The sequence below is a fragment of the Lipophrys pholis genome (genome assembly GCF_963383615.2).
Source record: "Lipophrys pholis genome assembly, chromosome: 6".
In the NCBI taxonomy this organism is placed as follows: Eukaryota; Metazoa; Chordata; class Actinopteri; order Blenniiformes; family Blenniidae; genus Lipophrys; species Lipophrys pholis.
In genome coordinates, this window is record NC_137629.1 from 1,632,301 (window position 1) to 1,658,679 (window position 26,379).

Sequence of the window (26,379 nt, forward strand, 5' to 3'; positions counted from 1 at the left end):
ACTGCCAAACTGTGGAGGCTGGAGGGCTCGGTCACCCTGGAGTCCGAAGGCCGGCCCGGTGGGCTGCCCCTCGGTCACCCTGGAGTCCGAAGGCCGGCCCGGTGGGCTGCCCCTCGGTCACCCTGGAGTCCGAAGGCCGGCCCGGTGGGCTGCCCCTCGGTCACCCTGGAGTCCGAAGGCCGGCCCGGTGGGCTGCATGTCTGCAGCACGTTGGAGTGTGTGTCTGCAGGCTGCAGCCGTCGCTTCACTGCCATAAAAACTGGACCAGCCAGGAAAAACTGTGTCTACGTACAACATGGGCCACTTATCAATAATTCAGTAGAACTTATTCTTAATATCACACATATCATATAAATATAGGAGGAAAACTGCATCATATGAGCTTTAATTCTTTGTAAAGGCCACATGATGCATGTAAAGTAAACTGAGACATTAAGGCCCCGTTTACACAACAACTTTCTGGGAAAGCTCCGTTGCCGTAGAAACAACAGTGGACACACTGGTACTGTACAATTCCACCGCAGCTGTAGTAAACAGTTGCTGTGCACGTGCTCAGTAGACGGAGAATCAGGAGGCTTTCACAGCAGGATAGTCCGGGACTTGCTTCATTTTCTCCTTCATTTGGTTTGGTTTGTGTTCACACTGCACTTTTGGAACCGGATCAGACCACCTGGTACACATCATGCAATGACAACAGCTTCTCGATTGGGGGAAACAAACCAGAGAGGAAGTAAAGAAGAAACACGGCTCATTGATTGGTCCGGACTGAGAGGGGAAGTCCCGCCGCTTTAGCCCGTGGTGGTTGGCGGCTAGTTAGTAGGTGAGTTAGCTCGTGGCTAATGGGTAACCACAAACAACCGCGATATAAAGTCTTCAGACCAGAGTCTTCCTCACTACTTTTTACTCACGACTCCACGTCTCTCCGCAAGATAGTTCCCATTTTTTTTGCGTCTTTGGATTTGCACTAATAACTTAATTTATTTAATATCCAGAATGCATTGCAGTCACTGTCAGCCTAAGTAGCATTAAAAAGTACTTTCTGTCAGAAATATATACCTAAAAATGCATTTCTTTGAAATGTAAGTCTTTTTGCAGGTTTTCCATCAAAAATCGTTATAGTGCACGTGATAGTGGCACCCGGGAGCTCCGATGGAAGAGCATGAGACTCTGAAGGTAGAGGGTTCATGTCCCACGGGAAGGTGGCGCCCGCCGTCATTTTTATTCATTAAGGAAACAAACTGCAATACAATATATAATGTTTGACTACTTTAATACCTTAATAATTTATTGCATTCAAATTGTGCAAAATATTGAGATTACTGGACATTCCTACATTATTAGTTGTTAAAAGTACAAGCTGTAATCTTTCTCTCCGGTTCCCCTCAGACTCGGTGGGTTTTCTACTTTTCTGTCCTGCTCATTTCTGGGAATCTTCAAACTCCAACCGGTCGAGGCAGAAAGTTTTACCTTGTTTAATCAATACAATTTTCTCTACTTTGATTTGAATGTTGAGTGAATCTGTTGAATGAGATGAATCTGCTGTAAATCCTGAGATGTTAGTGAAACAAGTAAACAACATAAAATGGCCGTAGTTTGTTACTGAGGATGAAGGAAGGATGGATGTGTTGACAGGAGGATGGATGGATGGATGGATGAATAAAGGATAAAAAAGGAAGCTGAATACCAAACATTGCTGCCTCTGATGTCTGCGGACTGCAAAGTGGTGGTTGGATGTGGATTTAGTGACGTGCGCTTCAGGTGAAATGGACTCTGAGCCCCGAGGCTTTCAGCCACCTGCTCATGTTTCCAGGCAGAAAGTCATTTGGCTCCAAATCGTCACGACTTCAAAAGATTTTCTGCTTGTTTGGAAACAGAAGTGCTTAAAATAATTGATTTGGATTCATGTTTTATTCACGTGTAATAGTCAACATGCGCCTTGTAAAACGAAACATGTTGCTTCTTGAATCTCAGATCTTCTGATGCTGGTTTCAATCAGAGCGTGTTTAGAACGTTTCTCTTGTATCGGTCTCTCCTTTGACTGCTCACCCTCTTCAGGAGGTTTGTCATCTGTCCCAGTTCAGTGGATTTATCAGGCCCATCAATTCATCTTCTACACTGTTTGTTGAAAGATCGTGGTGGACTGAAGCAGAGCCGGTTACACCCTGAACGGGTGGAGACCAGAGGAGAGAGCACAGGGAGAACATGCAGAACAGGCCTGCAGCACCACATTATGTAATAATGGTGTAATATGTCCTACATTGTCAACTCATTATGTAATAATGCTGCATTTGTAATAAAATGGTACATAATGCAACAGTTATTATAAAATGTGGGGGTTCCACAAATGGAATAATTTGGTGTGTTATGTAATAAAGTCTGTCCTTCATCTGCATACATGGTTCTATGTTTATTAATGAGAAAAAATTAAGATTCAGTTGGACTAGAATTATATTTCACCCTTTTGCTTTAGCTGATGTCCTGCCAACAGAGCGATGGTAGAACCAGGATCTAAATCTGGTTTAACCTTTAGAACTACTGCCACCGTGGCTGGTAGAGTTTTAAAGTTACAAGCCGATCACTATTTCTACCAGCCAAGAAATGAAACCAGATTGTAAATGAAACCAGATTGTTTACGCCACTGAGTCCATTTAATCATTTAACCTGCATTTCGTAACACGTAACAAGTTATTACAAAATGCGGCAAAGTTTGTTAGAAAATAGGTTCCAAGAATTTAATACAAAATGTGGTGCTGCAAAGTCTGATGGATGGATGGATGGATGGATGGATGGATGGATGGATGGATGGATGGATGGATGGATGGATGGATTTGGAAATATACAAGACTCTTCTTGGCTTGGTTCCTTCCTATCTATGTGCTCTTCTCCAGAGAACCAACAGCCATTATTCATTACGTTCCAATGACGATCTTCACCTTCATGTTCTTTATTACTCTTCAAAGAGCGAGGATCGATAAATCAATCAGTGTTTGTGTTTCTAAAGTTTTTACACTTAATGAATAAAGCCTTAAAACTTTATTGCACTTTATTCTAATTTGCCTTAAAATCTGCATTTTATCTTTTATATTTTGTCGATGGGAATCTGCACTATCTCACTTTAACTATTATATTCTGTTAATTGTGTCAAATGAGTTTTATATGTTTTAAATCTGATGATGTGCTGCAGACGTCTTGGCCAGGTCACCTTGTAAAAGAGATCTTGATCTTAATGGGTTTTATTTTCCTGGCTAAATAAAGGTAAATACAATTCTTCTTTCTTTTTGTGTGATCAGTTTGTGACGTGCAGATTATTTACATGACCGCCGAGCTCATCTGAGGACACTTATCTAATCTGAGGATTAAAGTGTTTAAAGTGCAGCCAGCTGAACGCTGCGATCGCTGTCGCCTGCATCATCATTAATTAGACGCTGTATGATTCCTATGGATTACTGCACCCACAATGTGTTAATGGTGTCTGACACTCAGCGGCTGAAATAGACTGCTAAGGTTCATGTTGGGCAGCAGCGCCAGGCTGGAGTCTTCCACTCGGCCTCCGCAGAGGGAAGGAGCCTCTGGTTGTCATTTTATTAATATAAATCCACGTGGGGGTCATTTGGAATCAGACTGATGAGAAGAGACTGAACTCTCTCCCACGGCAGAGGAAACGACACAACCTGCTGTTTGATGCGTCCATGTGAGTTCACACACTCAATGTTACTCGTCGGCAAGGAGCCGATTTAATGTGAAACCCCCCCAGCAGGTCACAAGAGGTTTATCCAGAGACTCACGCCGATCTCTTTCGTATTCAAAGGAAAGTTGGATGTGGGACAGAAAAGACGAGCCACTGCACCAGTAAACACATTAAACCTGCTTCACTGAGCTTCATGTGTGGATGGAATTAAAAACAGTGAATAACCTCGTGGTGCTTTGGGTTATTTATGGTCAGTAAAGACGAGCCGACGTCCATGACAACACGAATCACATCCGTCCATTATCACTGCATCAGCTCATCTCACTCTGATGAACAAAAACACACTTTAATGCCAACATGTTCATTTAATAAGAACCTAAATCCAAAGAAATAAGCCTCATGTATTTAAAATGCTTGACTTAATTGGCAATTAATGCCTCCTTATTAATCACTTTATGCTTATTTAGATTTCAATCTTCATTTGCCTCGTTTGGCCTGTTGAACGTGTAAATAAGCGCAGTGGCATTAAGCTTCTGCTTTAATTATCAGAGTTTATGTAAACAAGCTGATTGATTCCACAATGAACTCTTAACTTGAGGTCTCCTGTGTGTTTGGTTGGTGTGATGGTTCCCGGAGTCCACAGAGCGGCGGTGCACCAGCTTTCAGCCTGACTGTGAAGAAAACCCTGCAGCTGCCAGTGACCCAGTGAACATTACTCATTCACGTTTACAACCGCGGCTTTTTGGCAGCTCCTCCGGGATTTGACCCGGCAACCTTCACAGCAGGCTGACGTAACAGTGACACGTCTCTCATCAACTTCCTGTCTGCAGATTCACCTCTTCCTGTTTCTACCAGGAGCACGGAGATCTGCCAGCTGGTTCGACTCCTCAGCCTTTATAGTATAACATCATATCTGGGTTCACTTTAGTTGACGTTTCTTATGAAATAAGTAAACTTTTCCAGATATTATAATGAGAAACACTTGAAGCTGCTGCACTTTACACCTGACGGCCACATTCTTGTTCCTCGGCCCGCTGTGGTCTGTTCAGACGGTCTCTTCCTGTTTTCTGGTTGAACTTTGTCCCAAGAGGTGAAAAGAGTTCTGCGAGATCATCATTATGCAGATGACAATGCAGCTTATAACAGCATGTTGAAGAAGAACGATTTTTTATTGTTATATGAACATCGAAGTGTGTTCGTGTATTCACGAAACCTGAGAAGAAATGTGACAGACGACGCTGAGGAAGACAGATGCACTGGAATCATGTCAGCAAGCTAAAACATCCTTCTCTACTTAAAGGAAGAAACAACATAAAGAAACAACATAAAGCCAAGTCTTGAGAGGGCCGGCCTGGTAACATAGATCCATAATAACCTTTAAACTCAAACTTTTTCTTTGTTATGGCGAAGAGCCTCCTTGATGAACTCCCCCTGACAGTACGGCTCTGAGGCTCGTCTGATAACAACCAGGAAGTTTTTGATTCTGAACTGTTCGTTCGCTCGCGACTCGCGACTCGCCGCTCGCCGCTCGCGACGGTTCTGTGAAGCAGTGCCTAAATCAACGGCAGCCAATCAACTCTGAGCTTCTAAATGACGCTGTTAGTCGGCGGGGCTTCAGGCTTCAAGCCCCACTCGGCATCAAAATCACGTGATCTGAATGAACGGAGCCACAGCCTGAGCATTAACACTTTACTGCACGCAATACACACTGCATGGTGAGAGAGGGGCGAGCTACACTACTGCAATACACACTGCATGTTGAGAGAGCGGCGAGCTACACTAATGCAAACAGACTGAAGCAACAAGAGGAGACCAATGACCAGGGAGTACAGTCCTCACACAGTAATTACGTGCCTAATTTATTCAAAAACAAGAAAATATTGTAGATAAACTTAAAGAATTAATAACATACAGGTGGGACCAGATTTTCCCCCATTGACTCCAATGTATTTCTGGGAGACATTTTCTCACTCAAGCCCAAAAGTTGAGCCATTTTTATCAACCGTCTTCAGGGTGACAGAAGCTTTTCAAGACACGAGACGCTCACTATCAGTCCATGAGCTTCCTCTGATGCTCACGGTGAAAACACCTTTTAACTAGGTCTAACGGTTCTTCAGCGCTAATCAGTTCTTCGGGACGAGCGCAACCCATTGAGTTCTGTTCGTAACCATCATCTCTGATCCTCAGTGTGAGAAGCGCCGTCTCCATGGCAACAGACACAGCTGCACCTCATCTGCCTGGCAACACACACTGCTCCTTTAATAATACTTTTCCATTACTTCTGGTACTTCACAATGAAAACATGTGGACACGTGTGCAAATAAATGAACATTTTTCCGTCAGTAAAAAATGTTATAATCCAGAAATATAATGTATTTTTGGTCAATAATTCATGCTTTGTGACAATATATTGTGACAAAATTCTTTTAAAGTTTGTCTTAATGAATTCTGAATAAAATAGTGTAAAAACAGGACTTTATACTAAGTAAAATAAAACAATAAATGAGTAAATACAGTGTGGATATCAAGGCTTTTCTAGAAAAATGTATGTGGAGATTATTGTGCTTTGTTTCAACTGGCCGTATGATGACCTCTTCCTGGATCTGCTCTGTTTCCTCACAAACCTTCACCAACTGGAGTCCAGCTTGATGTCACACTCTTCACTGATCATGTTTTCTTGTTAGTAGAGTCACTATAGTGACACCCCTGCTAAAACCATTTGGTCTTTATGATTCCGTTCACAGCAGTTACTTATAACTCAACTTATAAACAGCTGTCAGCATCTGTCGTGTGTGTGTGTGGGATTAAACAACAGACCTTGAAACAAAGAATAATCCAGTATTAAGACAGACGGATGTGAAGCAACTGTATCAGACGTTATTCACATCTGAAGCCTCCTTGAAATCCTTCCTGACAGGTGTAATAAAAATCTGTTCCATTATTAAAAAGGAAAGTGGCTCCATGTGTCTTTTGGGCATTTCTTGACTAGAGCTGCATTTTTATGTAAAATATTATATATAATATAATGGTGTGTGTGTGTGTGTGTGTGTGTGTGTGTGTGTGTGTGTGTGTGTGTGTGTGTGTGTGTGTGTGTGTGTGTCTCCAGGCGAGCGTCTCAGGTTTGTTTGACATTTCTTCCAAAGTAAGATAATCTCCTAATCTCTTCTGACTGGTTGTAATTTGATGATGTATTCATTTCATGCATGCATCCACAGTAATCTGAAAAAGCCCAGCAGGCGACCTGACGCTGCGCCGCATTTCAAAAAACGCTTCCATAAAGTCTCCAGAATGAGCAAGTTCACCGTCAGACGAGGCTGAAAGACGGTGAGGAGATGAATGTGCAGCGCTGCAGGTCACCGAGTGATTCTGACTCCTGGACACAGAAACCTTCATCCATCCATCCATCCATCCATCCATCCATCCATCCATCCATCCATCCATCCATCCATCCATCCATCCATCCATCCATCCATCCATCCATCCATCCATCCATCCATCCATCCATCCATCTCCTCCTGCTTATCCGTTTCCAGGTGGTGGGGGTGGCAGTCTGAGCACTGTCACCCAGATTACATTGCACAGATTAAGAACCTTCCTGCAGGTGGAGAAACCTTCGTCTCGCTGAGATTTCATGGTGAAATAAAGATGAAATGAAAACAGTTTGTGGAAAGTGTTCACAAGAGAGGGAAGCTATAAAAAACAAAGATGACCATCACATTTTAAATATCCGAACCTTTACCCGAGTGCCCTTCATCCCTCCTCGTCCAGTTTGAACCCTTCTTGGAGAATCAACGTGAACAAACCCTGCCTGTCCAGGAAGAACCAATAAGGACTCGGCGCTCTGCAGCTTGGGACTGCTTCATTAGAGCCGGTGCTGCGTCTCCGCCCGGTCGCCGGGGAGATTTAATAAGAGCGGTGAGGTCGCTCAGACTCGGGGGTCTGGGCTGCCGGGATATTGCTGGGGAATTTCCTATAACCTGCCTTGGCTCCCGAGAAGACAGAAAGTCAAAGAAGATCAAGCTAAGTACACTTCTGGACGCGAACGCGGCTCTGCAAACCTTTTGTACCTCGGCCACGTCGCCAGCAGCGGCGGCTCCTTCTCCTCCTCACAGACTGTAAACCGGATGGTGGGGGGTGATTGGGTTTCCACTTTCTGAGAGATGAGTTTCATGGCGGTGATCTAACAGCCTCATAAAGAACCAGAACAGAGTGAACTCCAGGCTTTGTTCCCAAAACTCAAATCAACTCACTCAGTGGTTTCCAAGTAATTTTCCCATCATCCGGTGCAATTTCACCTAAAGTCTCATCACCTCCATCTCCACTACTACTTCTGCCTCAATGTTTGAGCTCGAATGTGGGCGGCTGAGCCTCGGCAGGCCGAGCAGGTCGCTTTATTATCCCGAAGTCTGAGGTTCAATCTGATCTGAGTCCATTTATCACCTAACACTGAGGAAACATGAGCTACCTGTCGGACTTTTTCATGTCTTTCACTGGACGTCCATCCTCCCTCTGCTTTGCCTCTTTATCCGGCCGCTCCCAGCATGCACTGGGCCAATAATGTGAAATTTATCAGATGTCGATTTGTCACAAATCGAGTCAACTGATCAGTGTGAAAATGTGTTAAACTTCATCTGTCACAGAGATTGAAAGTCTGGATAAAGACGGTGGAAAAAACCAAGAGAATGGTGGATATTCATCCTCACAAACGCTCAAACATCTTAAATCAGCTCGATAACAGTCTGACGCTGTGGAGGTCCGAGGTGAAAACAGCTTCAGGTGAAATGTCTGAAAATCCAAGTTCCCAACAAATAATTACCGATACTGTAATCTGAAGCATTAGTAATCCAGGAATGAATTCTCCTCCAGTCGCTGCAGTGCCAGAGGAGGAAAACCATCAGCTTCATGATTAAAATGTGCATATAAAATGTAGAAAAAGAGACAGCTGGAGCAGTGAAAGAATAAACCCTGAGGGAAGATGCAGCAGGCATTAAAATTAATATTAAACTGGCAAAACAGAAAAGGAAGGTGAGTAAGGAGTGTATTTACAAGAGATGTAGTCAGACAGAGTCACTGAGCGAGAGTCAGGATGGAAAAGGCCTGCAGGTGAAGGTGAAGTATGAAGGCTGCTGCCACAGAGCATCTACAGCAGGACTTTACTATATATAGCAAACAGCAGGGGGGCGGGGCGGATGACTGTGTGTGTGTTTGACCACAGGGGGAATCGGTCCGGAGAGTGTGTGCAGTGTGCTTCTTCATGAGGGTGCGCACACACACACACACACACACTAGAACCAAAACTCTGCAACACACAGGTGAAGCTTGAACACCAACCTGGAGAACGCAAGCATGCAGCCCAACAAACGTGTGTGTCTGTTTGCACAACACAGTGTGTGTGTGTGTGTGTGTGTGTGTGTGTGTGTGTGTGTGTGTGTGTGTGTGTGTGTGTGAGACGCTTACGTCATGACCAGTGAGGTGGAGAAGAGCAGCGTTCCCAGCAGGCCGCGGCGGCAGTCTGCGTTCTTCCTCTGGCGCTGGTGCATCTCGCCGCCACAGTTGTCGCAGCAGCGGCACATGCAGAAGAAAAGCCCGACGAGCGGCAGCAGGACGGCGAACAGCAGGCCCACCGCCGCACACACCAGGAAGCCGATCTCGTAGTAGATGGCCTGAGGTCACGGGGGGAGACGAATTATTTAGGAAACGACAGAAGAAGCAGACGAACAAGGAAGTGAGATGAAAGAGAAACCAGACGAGGAAAAAAGGAGGTGAAGCAACAAGAGGAGCGTCGGATCAGGAGGGAAATGTGTTAAGATGGTGAGCGGAGAAGAAAGGATGGATTATTAAAGGCGTACAGGAGAACACACACGCACACACGCACGCACGCACGCACGCACGCACGCACGCACGCACGCACGCACGCACGCGCACACACACACACACGCGCAGACGCACACGCACACACACACGCACACACCCACGCACACGCACACGCAGACGCACACGCAGACGCACACGCAGACGCACACGCACATCTAAAAATATCTGGTAAAATCCCACTGCTGCAAATAGTTTTCTCTCCTTTTCCAAAAGGGATTGACGATAAACAATAAACACATTACGTAACACTGATCAGTGCCGGAGAAGCTTTTCTCTTTAGACCTTAACAATCGGCTCTTCAGCTACATTATCAGACAGAATAAAAAGCTAAATCTGCAGGTTCAGATTATTGTTGTCACACATTACAAAACACAACCGAGCTGCAAGTGGAGGAATCTGTTGAGACTCCAAAGGAATAAAACAATTCTTGAAGGACTTTTTTTTAAATTGTTGCATAAATTTTGATCAAACTGCAATCTGAACTGAGAGGATGGAAACACTTGGAAGATGATGAGAATCGTAAAGTGATGGGAGCTGTGCACTTTCCTCCTCTGATGACGGAGGAAGACGACATTTCTGATGAGAAACCTGCTTCAATAGAAAACCTCCACCCCCAGAAGCTCTTTAAACTTTGTTTTTCTCCGTTGAAACAGGACGAATGATCCCTCCAGGTCGGATCATTACACCTGGTAACTAAACTAAATCACTCAGCCGCGTCTGATTTATCATCAGCTGCTCAGGAAAGCGTGAGACCGGTGGAAAAACCCTCAGCACAGGAAGATTCATGTCACTGGGATTGAAGGAAATTCACCTTAAAGCTCCAACTTTTATGGTGGAAAGTGAAGAAATGTGACATCAGGTCATTTATGACGCCTTGTGAAAACTAATGGGTTTGAAATAGCAGCCTTATATTCAGCCTTATATTCAGCCTTATAAAGACATCGACGTGTTTCGAGGTTAAAAGCTCCTGAAAAAGAGAAACTTGGGAACCAAATCTCTCTGGTAGTGACTGTCAGCTCTTCTTTTAGAGGAAATCTTCCTGTTCAGACATATTTAGCTGCTGCTGGGATTCAGTTTGTTCACTTTAGTCGTAGTTTTGTTTCAGGTAGTTGATACGGAGACGCTTTGAAGCCCTCTTCTCTTTCAATTAATACATTCTTGGATTAAACATTTAATCTGGCATCATGAGGCTGGTTTGATTGTTAGCTTTCATGTCTGCATCACCATATACATATATATATATATATATATATATATACTGTGTGTGTGTATATATATATATATACACACACACACACACACACACACAAGGAATCAGGGACGGATTTCAGTCAGTGTTATCGATGTAAAGGAAAATGGACATTGAATTAGATTTTGGCGACCGCTCATCTACTAATCCAACAGTCTGGCTCTGGATCTGATCCGAGCTGATGAATGAAGGTCGGTTCCACCTGGACAGGTAAGCGGCCCACACGCACGCACGCACGCACGCACGCACGCACGCACGCACGCACGCACGCACGCACGCACGCACGCACGCACGCACACACACACACGCCTTAAGAAGATATTTCTAGTCACCAATTAATTTGTAAGGAAAAAGACCCCGAGCCGGGACTTGAACCGGGGATTTCCTGTTCAGGAGGTCACAATGCCACTGCACCGCGGTCCGTCTGATTATGCTACACTGAAATCCAGCAGACAGGTCGTAAACATTTCAGAGTCGCCATCCGGGTCAAACTGTTAATGGAGGTCAGACAGTGTTGGATGATGAGGGGAAGCAGGATTACAGTGTTGGGCTGAGCCGCCGGCGCTGGACGACTTCTACTATTGATTCAATCAGAAAGACTGAACTTCTTCTCCCGGGAAATATTGGGGACCTTCAGGTGAGTGAAGGTGCTGCTGTTGGCAGGTTCTCCGTCACATCACCTCGTCCTAACCCCAACCCCCACACCTAATCTGAACTGCACCTGGCGCTGGAGCGAGGAGAGACTGAATAGGAGGAAGGTAATTCCTACAGCGTAGAAACGTGTCACAGTGATGTTCAATAGCTGCTGGTTATGAAAGGATGAAAGCAGCTCCCGAACGGACCGAACGCTCCCCCAGCTGAGTCCCACTAATCTTAATCGCCCACATAAGTCGGTGACCCGACTTCTCCGGCGGCTGAAGCTTCAGCCGTTCAAAACGGGAAGAAAAGAAACGCGAGGCGAGAAAAGAAATAGACTCACGGCAGGAAATTATCTGTTTGATTTGAAAACACACGGTGACAAGAATCCAGTAATCTCAACAGCGAGACGGTCCCCGGTTGAAGTCCCGGTGGAGCTTCAGGAGTGTGTGTGTGTGTGTGTGTGTGTGTGTGTGTGTGTGTGTGTGTGTGTGTGTGTGTGTGTGTGTGTGTGTGTGTGTGTGTGTGTGTGTGTGCTTGTGTGTGTGTCCTGTGAGGGACTGTTAACACACAGTCAGTCAGTGTAAAGCAGGGGAGTCAAACATCAGGTCCTGGGGCCAAAACCGTCCAGTAAGAAGCTCCAATCCTCCAAACCGCCAAGAAAACTGTAGAACTTTCTAAGAAAACTCAGATTTTTTAATAAACTTCTTCAGAATCACGACACTGAGCTGAGAAATAGTGATGCTGCCATGAAAGCTGCCTGCTGCTATCAGACTCGCCTCAGAGCCGTGCTGTCAGGAGGAGTTTGTAAAAACACCCAGAATGCAACAGTATAGGAGACGTTTTCTGGATATTTCACTGGATTTTGTTTATTTAAAATTGGCTTCATGTTCAGATTGGAGTCATTTTCATCATGTGTACTTTGCACCACGGCAACGAAAAGCTTTAAAGTTCAGATTTAAAAGTCATTACGGCTCCACAGTATTTTACTGGTCCAGTCGAGATGAGAGGGTCTGCATGTGGCTCTGAACTGAAATGTGTTTCCTGGTGCAGAAGGTGGATAAATGTTTAGGCTTGATGAGGCTCTTGACTGCATCAACAACATGATTAACACATTAAACAATCATGGAAAAATGGGACAGAATCAGAAAGTGTTAAAGATCTAAAGAAGATCAAATGTTTGTCTTCTACATGCAGCGATGCCGGTTTGGCTGCCGTCACGGTGCAGAATCTGAATGCTTGTATTGTCATTTTGCTCGTGGGCTCTGCTTGTTATTGGGTGATTCTTCACAAAAAAGGTCAAAAGTGTTTCATTTTTTTTTCCCGCCGCCGCTCTCGGAGGGCCGGCGGCGCCGACTATTTTTGGACGGTAGCTTTGTCTTGGCAAGTACCCAAAAGAAAAAGGTGACCTTCCAATGAGGGCAAACGGGATGATGGTGTGGCGGCATGTCTGGAAACGGGCATTTCTCTAACTGGAATCAGTTTTAATGCCGAGCGCAGCCACGAGCCTCGCTCCAGTGTCCTCCAGCTAAAAGCCTTTATGCCAAATCCATCGGAGACGCCGCTGAGAACGCAGCATTGGAGGAACACTCCGGACTTTTTCTTTCCTCGTTTTGAGGCATTACGGTGATGTGGAGTCTGATCTTGTTCTTTTCTTACTCTTGAAGTTTGTACAAAGCAGCTTTGAATATTAAAGAATAACGTGATATCGTAGCAAAGTGACAACTGCATAACAAATATTATCTCATTTAAACCACAGATTAAATCAATACATTTAGGATTAAGTGACGACGTCGTATTAAATTTTTTATCAGTTCCATTATTTATCATATTCTTTTTAAAGTTGTATTAATCTACAAGAAAACGTGACGTGAACCTAAGTCAATGAGAAGTGAGATCAAGTTGATATCAGTATAAATTCTGCCACAAAATACTTCCAGACTATAAGCCAGTTTTTCTATTGTGACCAATATCAAGAGGCGACTTATAGATCAAAATACTGTGTTATATTCCATCTGTGACCACTAGGTGTCTCTGTGTGACAGCAGAATGTCGCTATAGCACCGTAGAAAAACCTCCATTAAACTAGAATTTAACTGACGGAGCAAGAGAAGAAATGCCTCCAAAAAGAAAAGTCTCCACAGCAGAGTTTAACCAGTTATATATTTAGACATATGTTAATAATAAGTATAAATAAATAAAGAGGACGATTAAGGCAAATTGTGAGTTAAAAGCTGAGGAGCAAATTCAAAGAAGATGAACAACTGAAGGATTATCAACACTTTTATCTGGACATGGAAAATAAAGATTTCTGTTAGGATTTATGATTTATAATTGGTTTTTACTCTTTGTGGTGTTTATTTTTGACTAATGTCTCTTATAGTCCATAAAATACAGCAGCTGGCTGTTTCGTGGGTTTGTAGTTTTTCAGTCGACACTGACAAGTTGTAAACTTTATGCAAACATTTACAATCCAACTTTTAAGAAGTATTACAGAAGTTTAGCTGCACAAAAGTTCCATTCTGATGGATTCGGCTGCAGGGATCTGCAGGTTTGTGTTGCATGAAGTTTCATCAGAAGCAAAGAAAAGCAGGAGCTGTTTCTTTATAAAACAACGTCCTTCAAGAAGTGCTCACTCTACCTCGCAAACAAAGTGAACATTGTGTGAGGACACTATGTGAGGATATGCTGGACGCCACACAGAAGATGGTTAAAGGCAGGTGGAGGTGGAGGTGGAGGTGGAGGTGGAGGGAGGGGTGGAGGTGGACTGAGTGCAGCCTGATGGGATGGGGGGGTGGAGGTGGGCGGAGTATGCAGACTTTACCTGGAGCGTCAGCACTATGTTCTCTGGCTGAGGTCAGATGAAGAGGGCATGCAGAAGACAAAAGCAATGCAGCGTCAAAGAAAGAGCAAAAGCCACAAAACAAAAAGACCATGAGATGAAAAAACAGAGAAATCAAAGAATTTCAAACTGGCACACACATATCCACATAGCTGCTTATTGCGGCGCTGCTGGCTTCCCTCAGATCTCCAGCAAAGTCAAAGAGCTTTTAAAAGTCTTTGCTTGTCAAAGAGTTTTTCTTTAAATTCTCAGGTTGTGCCAGAAGCAATTACCATTTGTTTTTTGTATTTTCAAGATGCCAGTAAAAGAAATGGCATTGCCTTGACTTCTAAACGCCGTGAACTCCTTGAACAAGAGGAGTCACAGAGTGAATCCCAGAGAAATGAAGTACGATCTCTGGAAGTCACAGCATCAACTGATGAGTAGAATCACAGAAAACATGCAGCGATGAAAAGCAGAGCAAAGCCGTGATTTGAGCCCAAACACTCTCACTTACCTTCTGGTACTCGGTGTGGATCGCTCCGAACTTGTCCTTGGCCAGTCTGACGATGAGATCTGCAGAGACACCAGGAAAATGAACACATGAGCAGGACTTCATGGTTTCTATGTCAAGACTTCCTGGATTCCTTCTTTCAGCTCATTTCATCTTTAAAACTGCATCAATTCATCACAGCAGACATGAGCTGTTCCCAGCGACACCATCAGACCGTTCAACAGTCACATTAACAGAGTCACTGCATAAAACAAGCTGGAGAAGGAACCTTTTCCCAGGTAACTGTGAAAACAGAAATAATATATTCACACAGATTCTGCTGAGCTGAAGCAGCAGATCCGTGGGTTCCAGAGTCACACTGTGACGCCGGCGGCTCGTCTCAGCCAGAAACTCTTTATCCTTTTATTGGAGGACTGGTTTCACCTTTACTTCAGATGACGACCGTTTATCGCTGATCTATTGAACCTGTGAAGATTTAAATAAAACCTTCAGCTGCAAAGATTGTTGTAGGACGCAAGTGAAGGGTTAAAATAATCTGGGTTATCAAAACAAAATGCACACATTGAAGTTGAATAAACTACATTTAGAATGTTGTGTTTGGTAGAACAATATCTGAATAATGAGAAATTGCCTGATTTCTTCCCTTTTAATGACACGTGTCAACATGCATTTGTGGGATGAGCAGCAGAGCTGAGCCCGTGGCTCCACTCCGGTCAAATTACCCGACTCTTCTCTGCCAGAGCCAAACGCTGCTGCTTATCATGGACATGCAGAGTTCTACTCTGCTGCTCTACTGGAAAGAGAATCCAACTTCAGATTAAAATAGGTCTAGTTTATGTTTTCTTCCTTCATGAAAAGAACTTTACAGAGAACGTTTGATGTGAAAACGCATAGTTTTTCTGTTTTGGTTCAGAAAAGTGTCCCGTTTACTCATTTGGAAAACAATATCCGTTTCCATGGAAACAGCAGAAACTCTGGGGATTTTGCTCAAGGACACTTCAACGTGTTGGCAGACGGGGCATCAAACCTGAAACCTTCCGACTGAGAGACGACGTGCCATCAAAACAATCCAGAGCTGCACGGAAACATCACTTATTGTCTTTCATGCAGTATTTCTGTTATATATTGATTATTAATGTTGATCAGTGTTACTATAAAGCCTTAGTTTCCACTAGATACTCGCAGGAAATAACCAGTTTCACTGAGTACTGCAGTTTTGTTGATGAAAACCTTTAGAACTTCTATCAATAACTTCTTTTTTATTAAAACCACCTGTGGTGAGCCGCTCTTCTGTTATTTAATCAGTCAGGAGGTCATATTCTAAGTATAATTAAAGAAAGAATTAGAGGTGTTTTTAATCAGTACTTGGTATTCAAGTAACTTGTCATCATGTCTGTACTTGAAGGCGATTGTGTTCACCTGCAGATTCCAAAAGTTTTTATTTTTATTTGTTGTTTTCTCTTCGGGGAGCAGAGAGAGGGAGCAGAGAGAGAGAGCAGAGAGAGGGAGCAGAGAGAGAGAGCAGAGAGAGAGAGAGCAGAGAGAGAGCGCAGAGAGAGAGAGCAGAGAGAGGGAGGGAGCAGAGAGAGGGAGCAGAGAGAGAAAGAGCAGAGAGAGGGAGCAGAGAGAGAGAGCAGAGAGAGAGACAGAGAGCAGGGAGAGGGAGCAGAGAGAGGGAGGGAGCAGAGAGAGGGAGCAGAGAGAGGGAGCCGAGAGAGAGAGCAGAGAGAGAGAGCAGAGAGAGGGAGGGAGCAGAGAGAGGGAGCAGAGAGAGAAAGAGCAGAGAGAGGGAGCAGAGTGAGGGAGCAGAGAGAGGGAGCAGAGAGAGGGAGCAGAGAGAGAGAGAGCAGAGAGAGAGAGAGAGAGAGAGAGCAGAGAGAGGGAGGGAGCAGAGAGAGGGAGCAGAGAGAGGGAGCCGAGAGAGAGAGCAGAGAGAGAGAGCAGAGAGAGGGAGGGAGCAGAGAGAGGGAGCAGAGAGAGAAAGAGCAGAGAGAGGGAGCAGAGTGAGGGAGCAGAGAGAGGGAGCAGAGAGAGGGAGCAGAGAGAGAGAGAGCAGAGAGAGAGAGAGAGAGAGAGCAGAGAGAGGGAGCAGAGAGAGAGAGCAGAGAGAGGGAGCAGAGAGAGGGAGCAGAGAGAGGGAGAGCAGAGAGAGAGAGAGAGAGAGAGGGGGAGCAGAGAGAGAGAGCAGAGAGAGAGAGCAGAGAGAGGGAGCAGAGAGAGGGAGAGCAGAGAGAGAGAGAGAGAGAGAGGGAGCAGAGAGAGAGAGCAGAGAGAGGGAGCAGAGAGAGAGAGCAGAGAGAGAGAGCAGAGAGAGGGAGCAGAGAGAGGGAGCAGAGAGAGGGAGCAGAGAGAGAGAGCAGAGAGAGGGAGCAGAGAGAGGGAGCAGAGAGAGAGAGCAGAGAGAGGGAGCAGAGAGAGGGAGCAGAGAGAGAGAGCAGAGAGAGGGAGCAGAGAGAGAGAGCAGAGAGAGAGAGCAGAGAGAGAGAGCATTGTCCCAACATCCCGACAAGCAGCACAGATAATTCAGACCGTGTTCAGGATAAGTGGAACATGAACAGTGCAGAATGTAGAGAGCCTCCCTGTCGAGGCTCAAACTTTAGATTCCACCAGAAAATCTGCCGTCGAAACACAACAAAGCAGCTGATAAAATCATTTTCAACATGTCTGCAGAAAATACTAATCAAGACGAGGAGCATGAGGAAAACCCTTCATCTAACCAACGGCTTTCATCAAGAACGAGCTGGAAGGAGAGTGCCGGGCTCTTTATCTAATCCAGGCTTCTGGCATGTCTGCTATTTGAAGAGTGAAAGATTTTGTTTGGGTTGAAGGAAGCAGATGATTTACAGGACAGAATCAAAGCCACCGGAGCAGATTGTTACTGACGCATCGCCCCGGAGCCTCTCTGGGACACACACTTCCAAAATAAAACCCATTAAATATGTGTTTTTATGGTCTTTTTAACACTGTTGATCCATGTTTTTTTTTTGTGTTGGTACCTGGAGCAGCTCGCCGTGACTCATCACACAATGATGACACAGACAGTGGGTTTCTCAGAGGCAACGAGTTTCCAAAAATAAGAGTTTCCTCCTCCTGCGATGAGCGAGTCTTTATAGGAGAGCGGCTGAGGAGGAGGATTGTCTGAATACATGAACTGTAGATCCAGAGTTTGTATGAATGTGCTTCAGGCTCATCTTTCACCCACTTTAGGAGAACGTGAGTCTAATTGTTTTGGATTAAAGATTCATTAACAGAGTCGTTTGACGGGATCCTCCTCATGCTCCTGCACAGATTTCCTGCTGACGTGACTCCCGCTTGAATTTTCAAACCAAAGTCTGATTTGTAGGTCAGGTTGTGAGGCTCATCTTCCCGGTCGGAGGTCGGGTCGCTCGCCTCGGGACGGCCGATCGCTGGTTACTGTGAGTTTCAGGTGAGCTGTAAGACGATGCTGCAGGACGAGCCCGGCCCGGCCCGGCCCGGCCATTATCTCCCCTCATGGTGACGGAGTGTCTGAATCCCTCTGCAGCCCCTCCGGGGGAAAACGGCTGTGTTGGCAGGGCGGTAAACAAAACATGTGTGGAACAAGCTGCGGGCCAGAACACTGTGGTGACGGATCACAGTGTGAGAAGTAGAGCCTCCGCTTTGTGCTGGAGAACCATGGAAGAGAGGCGTGGGCTCGAAGATAGAACATCCCAGGGAATTCCTGCTTCACACTCAGAACCCGATCCTGATCTGACACAGTTTATTATGACGCACGATTACGATCACTGACCCTGTTCGTCTCAATGTGGATAAAACAGCTGCAATACTAACGTCACATTTCCTTCTAGTTTGATTACTCTTCCTTTCCTCCACCCTTGTTGATCAATTCTTTTCATTTAATTCTGGTTTAACTGTTAAACTCGACGTTTCAGTACAATAGATGGACTATTGACTGGAAGAACTCACTGAACATTCTTGCTCTGCAAATTTAAAATGAAAGAAAGGTTCAGTTTATTGTGATTAAATGTGTGATTGACTAATTTAAAAGGTTGAACTGATTGACGGGACGAGTTTAAGCAGAAGCACCAAAATCACCAAACTTCTTTGTCCCTGAAACGCTGCTGATGGAGACTGTGATGAAGAAACTGAAAAATACATCTGGTGTGAAAAGCTCGAGGCAAGAGAAAGAACACTGTTAGTTTTAGAAACAGGATTCTCTGCTGAAGTGTTTCAATAGTAAAAAGTCAATTCAATGGTACCTGCTTGTTTAGTACTTCAATGTAATGACTGTGCCATCTTTATTTATAGTTTCAAGTATCCCACTGGGGCAAGAGTGTAAATAGTACTCCGATTACTGTAAATAGTACTCTGTGGAAGTTACTCATACCTCATTAAAATGTACAGTCTTCTCGTTCTCCATCATCGACACAATAAAAGCATAATCATGGCTGCAGCTGGAAGTCGGTTTCTCACAGGAAGTTCCTGGTTTGAGGCTTTAAGCTCTTTTTTCTGTAACTTTTATAGTTTCTTCTTTTTCCCCGACGACTTGATTCCTGTCATCAAAACGTATGTTGGAGGTTAAGGGCAGACTTAGAATCGACCCTTCTCTCCTCCCTTCTCTCTCCTCCTTCCTTCTCTCTCCTCCTCTCTTCTCTTTCCTCCCTCCTCCATCCTCTCTCCTCCTCCCTTCTCTCTCCTCCTCCCCTCTTTCCTCCCTCCTCTCTTCTCTTTCCTCCCTCCTCCATCCTCTCTCCTCCTCCCTTCTCTCTCCTCCCTCCTCCATCCTCTCCTCCTCCCCTCTTTCCTCCCTCCTCTCTCCTCCCTCCTCTCTCCTCCTCCCCTCCCTTCTGTCTCCTCTCTCCTCCCTCCTCCATCCTCTCTCCTCCTCCATCCTCCCTTCTCTCTCCTCCCTCCTCCATCCTCTCCTCCTCCCCCCTCTCTCCTCCATCCTCTCTTCTCCTCCCCTCTTTCCTCCCTCCTCTCTTCTCTTTCCTCCTTCCTCTCTTCGCTCTCCTCCCTTCTCTCTCCTCCCTCCTCCATCCTCTCTCCTCCTCCCTTCTCTCTCCTCCCTCCTCCATCCTCTCCTCCCTTCTCTCTCCTCCCTCCTCCATCCTCTCTCCTCCTCCCTCCTCCATCCTCTCCTCCCTCCTCTTTCCTCCCTCCTCTCTCCTCCCTCCTCTCTCCTCCTCCCCTCCCTTCTGTCTCCTCATTCCTCCCTCCTCCATCCTCTCTCCTCCTCCATCCTCCCTTCTCTCTCCTCCCTCCTCCATCCTCTCCTCCTCCCCCCTCTCTCCTCCCTCCTCCATCCTCTCTTCTCCTCCCCTCTTTCCTCCCTTCTCTCTCCTCCCTCCTCCATCTTCTCTCCTCCTGCCCTTTCCTCCATCCTCTCTCCTCCCTCCTCCTTCCTCCCTCCTCCCTTCTCTCTCCTCCCTCCTCTTTTCTCTCTCCTCCCTCCTCCTCCCTTCTTTCCTCCCTTCTCTCTCTTCTCTTGTCTTCTCTCTCCTTTCTCCTCCCTTCTCCATCCTCTCTCCTCTTCCCCTCTTTCCTACTTCCTCTTTTCTCTCTCCTCCCTCCTCCCTCCTCCTTCCTCCCATCTATCGTCTCTCCTCCCTCCTCCTTCCTCCCATCTATCGTCTCTCCTCCCTCCTCCCTCCTCCTTCCTCCCATCTATCGTCTCTCCTTCCTCCTCCCGTCTTTTAAAAAGAACATAAATGATTTTGTCGGGACGTTTTGACCTTTACCCCTCGAGCAGCGGCTGTCGTCTCTCATGTGGCCTGAGTCTCCGTCCCAGACACACACACACACACACACACACACACACACACACACACACACACACACACACACACACACACACACACACACACACACACACACACACACACACACACACACACACACACACACACACACACACACACACACACACACACACACACACACACACACACTGGAGGTGACGGGGTGAGGTCTGGTATTTTAAATGTAACTTCATGGTGAAACCCGCTTCAGCAGCTTCTGGGTTCTGAAGGAAACGGAGCTCCAGCGTTTTGCAGCAGATTGAATGAAGCTTTGCTTCATTGGAGATAAAGCAGAACCTGGTAGGATGAATTTTTCCTGGTTTGAGGAGAAGAGAAGAGGAATCCTGCCGCTTGCAATCCGGGTTTTACAATAAGATGGAGAAGTTTGAATGTCCAGGAGCAGCAGGGTTCCTCAACCTGCTCCGAACCGTCTTCACGCCACGGTGGACGACTGATTCACGCAGGTGAGTCATTAACGCAGCTTGGCAGGTAGCGAGAACATGAACTCAACCGTTCTGTGTGATCCTGGCAGCAGGATCTGAAGGAGAAACGTCTCCAGCTGCTGAGCTGACGAGGCCCAGAGGGAAGCACCATGGAAGAAGATGTAGAGCGACGCCATCGGGTCACAAGTTCATTGATTCTACTGATTTGCTTCCTCCTCATGTTGGTTTACTCCTCTTTGGATCGATCCATTTGTTTGAAATATGCACTCAGAAGATCTCCGGCTTCACTTTGACATTTAAAACTGATTAAAAGTGAGAAAACAGACTGAATTTTAACTCCCTGAGCTGCTTTAATGTTAAAATGTCTGTTTTCAAGCTTTTCTAGCAGGTGTGAGAGAATTCAAACTACAGATGAGCTCAAACATTTTCAACTACAGTTTATCTGTGAACCACAAAAGTAGAAAAATCTGAAGTGCAGGAGAGTTTAGGATTCACTGAGGATTCGCTGTGGAAGTTCTATTAAAACACTGATATAATAAGACAAAATGAAATTGAAAATCAGATTAATAACATTTTAACCCTCTGATGACAAGAATTACATGAAGACTCTGAATTTCTTTAGACTTTCTGGCTTCTGCAACCTTTTTCCAAATATCTTGAAATATCTGTGGGGTGGTATAGTACTCTGCTACTCTGGTTTCTTTAAAGTTACTTGGTGAGTCTCAGGTCCTCTTTACACAGTAACAGTAGAACATATATATGATATAAACACTACATTTAGAAGACATTTGCAACTAGTGAGTTGATCAGTCCAGGCAGCAAGTACATTTTACTTGATAAGAAATCTTGAAATAACATTTTCAAATCTAAATTCAAGATTACTGTACTGCACTGTAAAATTAATGACTGAAAATAAATAAGAAACTTTTAAAAGCAGCCAAATCATCTATCAGTTCTGACAATAAGACTTTAAATCTTGGCAGGAGCCAAATAATTTGCAGAGCAGCGATTTGGAAAAGTTCCGGTTTAACCCGTTTCCATGGAAACAGGGTAAGACCGTTTTCAAAAACTTGTGTTTTCAGCGACTCCAAGCCCCGTCGTCATGGAAACGGACCCTGAAAACGTTAGGGAAATTTTCAGTTTTCACTTGAAGATGCGGTGGAGGCCTTAATGTCCAGAGGATGAGCCGCTTCCTGCTGGAAGTCTGACGAGATGCTTTAGTAACTGTAGAGAAACTCTATTCCTCTGCTTTCTGCTAGTTTTTGAATTTTCTCAATATCATAAACCTTCGAGACGTGAACATGAGGAATCCTGACAGCAAACACAAGACAGCAAGATCTGCAGCAAAGTTTTGGATGATTATTGTCAAACTGAATAAGTTTCTCTGCAGTTTTATGTCAGTTTGAAGAGATTTAAATGAATTAAAGTCATATTTGCTTGTCAGTGGTAGTTTTTCACATTTCTTATTGACCAAACAATTAAACAAAACACATTAAAGCTGTTTTCTCAGTGAAACGGCGGCCCGCCACGTTAATCTGCACCTGAAGAGCTTCCACTTGATTTAATTAAAGTCACACTGAGGGAAAAACACACACAGCACACAGGCGGGTTGTGTGACCGATAATCCTGCAGTCCCACTGGGTGTCCAGAGGAGGAAAAGGCGATTAGTGTCATGGATTAAATAATCTGATAGAAGTGTTACTGCCCACATCTCCATGGCTGAAAACAAGGAGCATCGATTGTCTGTGAAATCCTGCAGAAAAGCTCCAGAGCCTGATAATGAAAAACCACAGCAGCTCCAACGGGCTCCGCAACAACACTCCACTTGACTGGAATCTAATCTTCATATCATCATCGAGTATTTTTTGTACCAATTACTACTACTAATTACTATTACTACTACTAAAAGGCCTACCTACTTACACCACAACGTTCCGAGTGAACACATTGTTTCCCCTCAGAAAGATTTTGCGTTTCCTCGGCAGCGTTCTGAAAACAATGTCGTTTTGATTATGCAGTCGGAGCATTTACGAAAAGTTCCACCTCAGGAGCCGTTTTCAAAAAGTTGCACTGATGTCCTGTAAACAGACAAACAGTAAAGTTGTTTTTTGGAACAAAATGGTGTCGTGCTGAATGAATACAGCTGCAAACGCTCACAGACAAACCTTCAGCACGTCTTTATAAAGCATCAACAATCCGACAAATTAAACAGATTTTTATGTGTCGGCTCGTTTAATTCACATCACCACGGATTTCATAAATTGCTCATTGAGAATGTGATTTCACCACTTCCTCCTCTTTTCTTGAAACAACTACAGCAGCTGTGAGGAATACGTTGGCCTTGCTAGTTAAGACAACGTAGTGTCAGTTCTGCTTTACAGTAAGTGTAATACCTCTATAGTCCACCGGGGGCACAGCAGAAACTGAAGGAAGAATCTGGACAGAGGACGGAAACGACACTCGCTCCTGTTTTCTGGAAATTAAGCTTATTTTACCTCCATCAGGGCAAGAACATGAACCACTGACCGCGGAAAAGAGACGGACAGAAGGAAGGAAGAGACGCCAAAGGAAAAAAGAAAGATCTGGTTTAAACCAAGACAGATGGACAAAGAAGAGTAAAGAGCTGGAGGGGCAGAAATGAATGGAGAGAGAGGTATAGATGGAGGAGTACATTGCAAAGTCCCCGCAGCCTCCTGGCTGTCAGAATCCACACGGAATATTTATCGTTGGCCGCAAGAACCAACAGAGAAGAAAAGAAGAAAATTCCAATCGACTGGCTCCAGAGAGCCACCAGCCGAATCAACAAAACTCTGATATTCCCGGCGCTAAGCCGCGGCAGCCATGTGTGACTACAGCCACTGCTAACAGGCTTAGAAAAGAAATAAATTAATAAAGAAGGGAGGCCATGAGATACACGACACAAAACTTCATTGAGCTCCGCTCGGCTTGGAGGACAAACAACAGCGACACACTGCAGCTCGAATGCAGGCAGGAAACTGCTGAGAATATTTAATACAAATACATTTTATGATGCTCGTATGCAGCAGATCAGAGGACGACATGTGTGAAGGAGGTGGCAGGAGGACTAAGATAGTGTACTCCAATACAACTACTTTGGAGGAACTAAAATGAATTGAATGAAATGTGACACCGTGGAAGTGACGGAGGAGGAAGTTATGGAAGATATGGAGTTAACAAATCTCAACCTGTCTCAAAAGTACAAATAATCCGAAAGATGATCCGTCAAAGTTAAAGATTGAGAAAAGAAGGAACTCGTGACAGAAAACGTGTAATAAGGTCCAGTGGTAAAGGAAGGAAATGCCTCATTTACACGACGTTTCAACTGAAAGCGCATCGTTTTTGTTAAAGAAGAGTCTTTTGTTTCCGCAGTAACGGTTTCAAAACAATGTCCGTTTATACAGAAACAGCAGAAACACTGACAATGATGTAGTGAGCATGCCCGGCCACCAGTGGGCGCTGTAGCTTGTTTTGTAATGAAACCACACACAGGAGAAATACTGAGTGGATTATCACAAAGTACTCATGTAGGAGTAAAATACTACTCAAAGTATTGGGTACTTTTTAATCACACTAAACTGTTAATAGCAGCCATTTAACTTAAATAACTTTCATGTTTGATGGAGATAATCTGTAGTTTTTCTCTCCTCCTCCTCCTGTCCTCCCCTCCACCTCCTTCTCCCCTCATCTCTTCCTCTCCTCCTCCTCTCTTCCTCCTCCTCCTGTCCTCCCCCTCCTCTCTTCCTCTCCTCTCCTCCTCCTCCTCCTGTCCTCCCACTCCACCTCCTTCTCCCCTCCTCCTGTCCTCCCACTCCACCTCCTTCTCCCCTCCTCCCTTCCTCTCCTCCTCCTCTCCTCCTCCTCTCCTCCTCCTCCTCCTGTCCTCCCCCTCCACCTCCTTCTCCCCTCATTTCTTCCACTCCTCCTCCTCTCTTCCTCCTCCTCCTCCTCTCCTCCTCCTCCTCCTGTCCTCCCCTCCTTCTCCCCTGATCTCTTCCACTCCTCCTCCTCTCTTCCTCCTCCTCCTCCTCTCCTCCCCTCCTTCTCCCCTCATCTCTTCCTCTCCTCCTCCTCCTCTCTTCACTTTGAGCTCTTGAATAAACACAAGAATGTCAGAGTCGTTATCCAGAAATATTTCTGTTGCATAGCAACAGGTGGAAGGATGAAGAAATGCTCCTCATGTGCTTCCTGCTCCTTCTTCCTCTTCTCTCCTCCTTTCTCTTCCTCCCAGCTCCTTTCTTTTCCTTCCTCCTCTTCTCTCCTTCTTCCTGCTCCTTCTTCCTCCTCTCTCCTTCCTCCTCCTCCTCGTTCACTTTGAGTAAATCTTATCTGATCACTGCATCCTGACTTTATTCATTTTTATTTGAGCAACACTGACTTGGTGTTTTAACGAGTCAATTCATCAGTTTGGTTGTTTACTTTTCTAACTTTTATTCGGAGCTCTTTGTAATTACTACTCCGTTACAATTCTTTAGGTTTTTCTTGTGATTGCTGCGAGGTGTGAATAAATATTAATGAAATGATTTGCTGTTGTAATATTGAAATGAAATCACCTCGACTCTGCAGCAGAAAAGATTCACAGCAGTTGCATTTATTTTAATTCAGTTTTCAGTCGATCTGATGAGAGAAACAGGAATATTATTCACTTTAGAGACGAAGCTGTGTGTTCCTGTAACACGTGGCAGTAAAATGTGACACTTTGATCAGTTTTTCACAAGTTGGATTTAAGTTGACGTAAATATGTGGGAACGAATTATAAAATATCATGATGGACTTCTAATCTCCTCTCACAGCGACACAAGTCCGTTAAAACCCAACATGTGAGGGCTGACCTGTATGAAGTCGGGTCCAGAAATCAGGACCAATGTTGTTGAGAAGTGACAGTTAAAGTTATAAAGTATAAATATTGAAGATTGAAGCTGATCAAGTAACAGGAGGACTGAAGACGGAGTCGGACAGACGCACAAAATAACACACAGAAATATAGAATATTAGGTGTGTGTTCAAGATTCCTTTGCCTCAACGCACCGATAAAACAAACACAAACAGTAAAGTTTAAATTCCCCATAAACCAGTTTAAAGTTTGTTTCAGTGTGTGTGATGAAATTCAGTCTTATTGTGAGTGAACAGAAACACACAAACTGAAACCACAACATATTTGCACAAATGTGCAATTGTGTATGTTTGTGTGTGTGTGTGTGTGTGTGTGTGTGTGTGTGTGTGTGTGTGTGTGTGTGTGTGTGTGTATCCCATGAGTTCTCCTTATTAAACACTCCCGTTACCATAGAACCTGTAACTATGGACCGACTTTACATCACACACACACACACACACACACACACACACACACACACAC

General features: G+C 44.8%; 1 protein-coding gene across 3 annotated transcripts in view; it reads right to left on the reverse strand.

The window, feature by feature from the left end:
- prom1a (prominin 1a) overlaps positions 1 to 26,379 on the reverse strand; it is a 98,551-nt gene that overhangs the window by 48,164 nt on the left and 24,008 nt on the right. For all 3 annotated transcript variants that reach the window (XM_080466132.1, XM_080466134.1, XM_080466133.1), the window contains exons 2-3: positions 14,786 to 14,844; positions 9,146 to 9,351 (exon numbers count right to left, since the gene is read on the reverse strand). In XM_080466132.1, the coding sequence (XP_080322258.1) occupies positions 9,146 to 9,351; positions 14,786 to 14,844 (265 nt within the window). The remainder of the gene's footprint in view (positions 1 to 9,145; positions 9,352 to 14,785; positions 14,845 to 26,379) is intronic.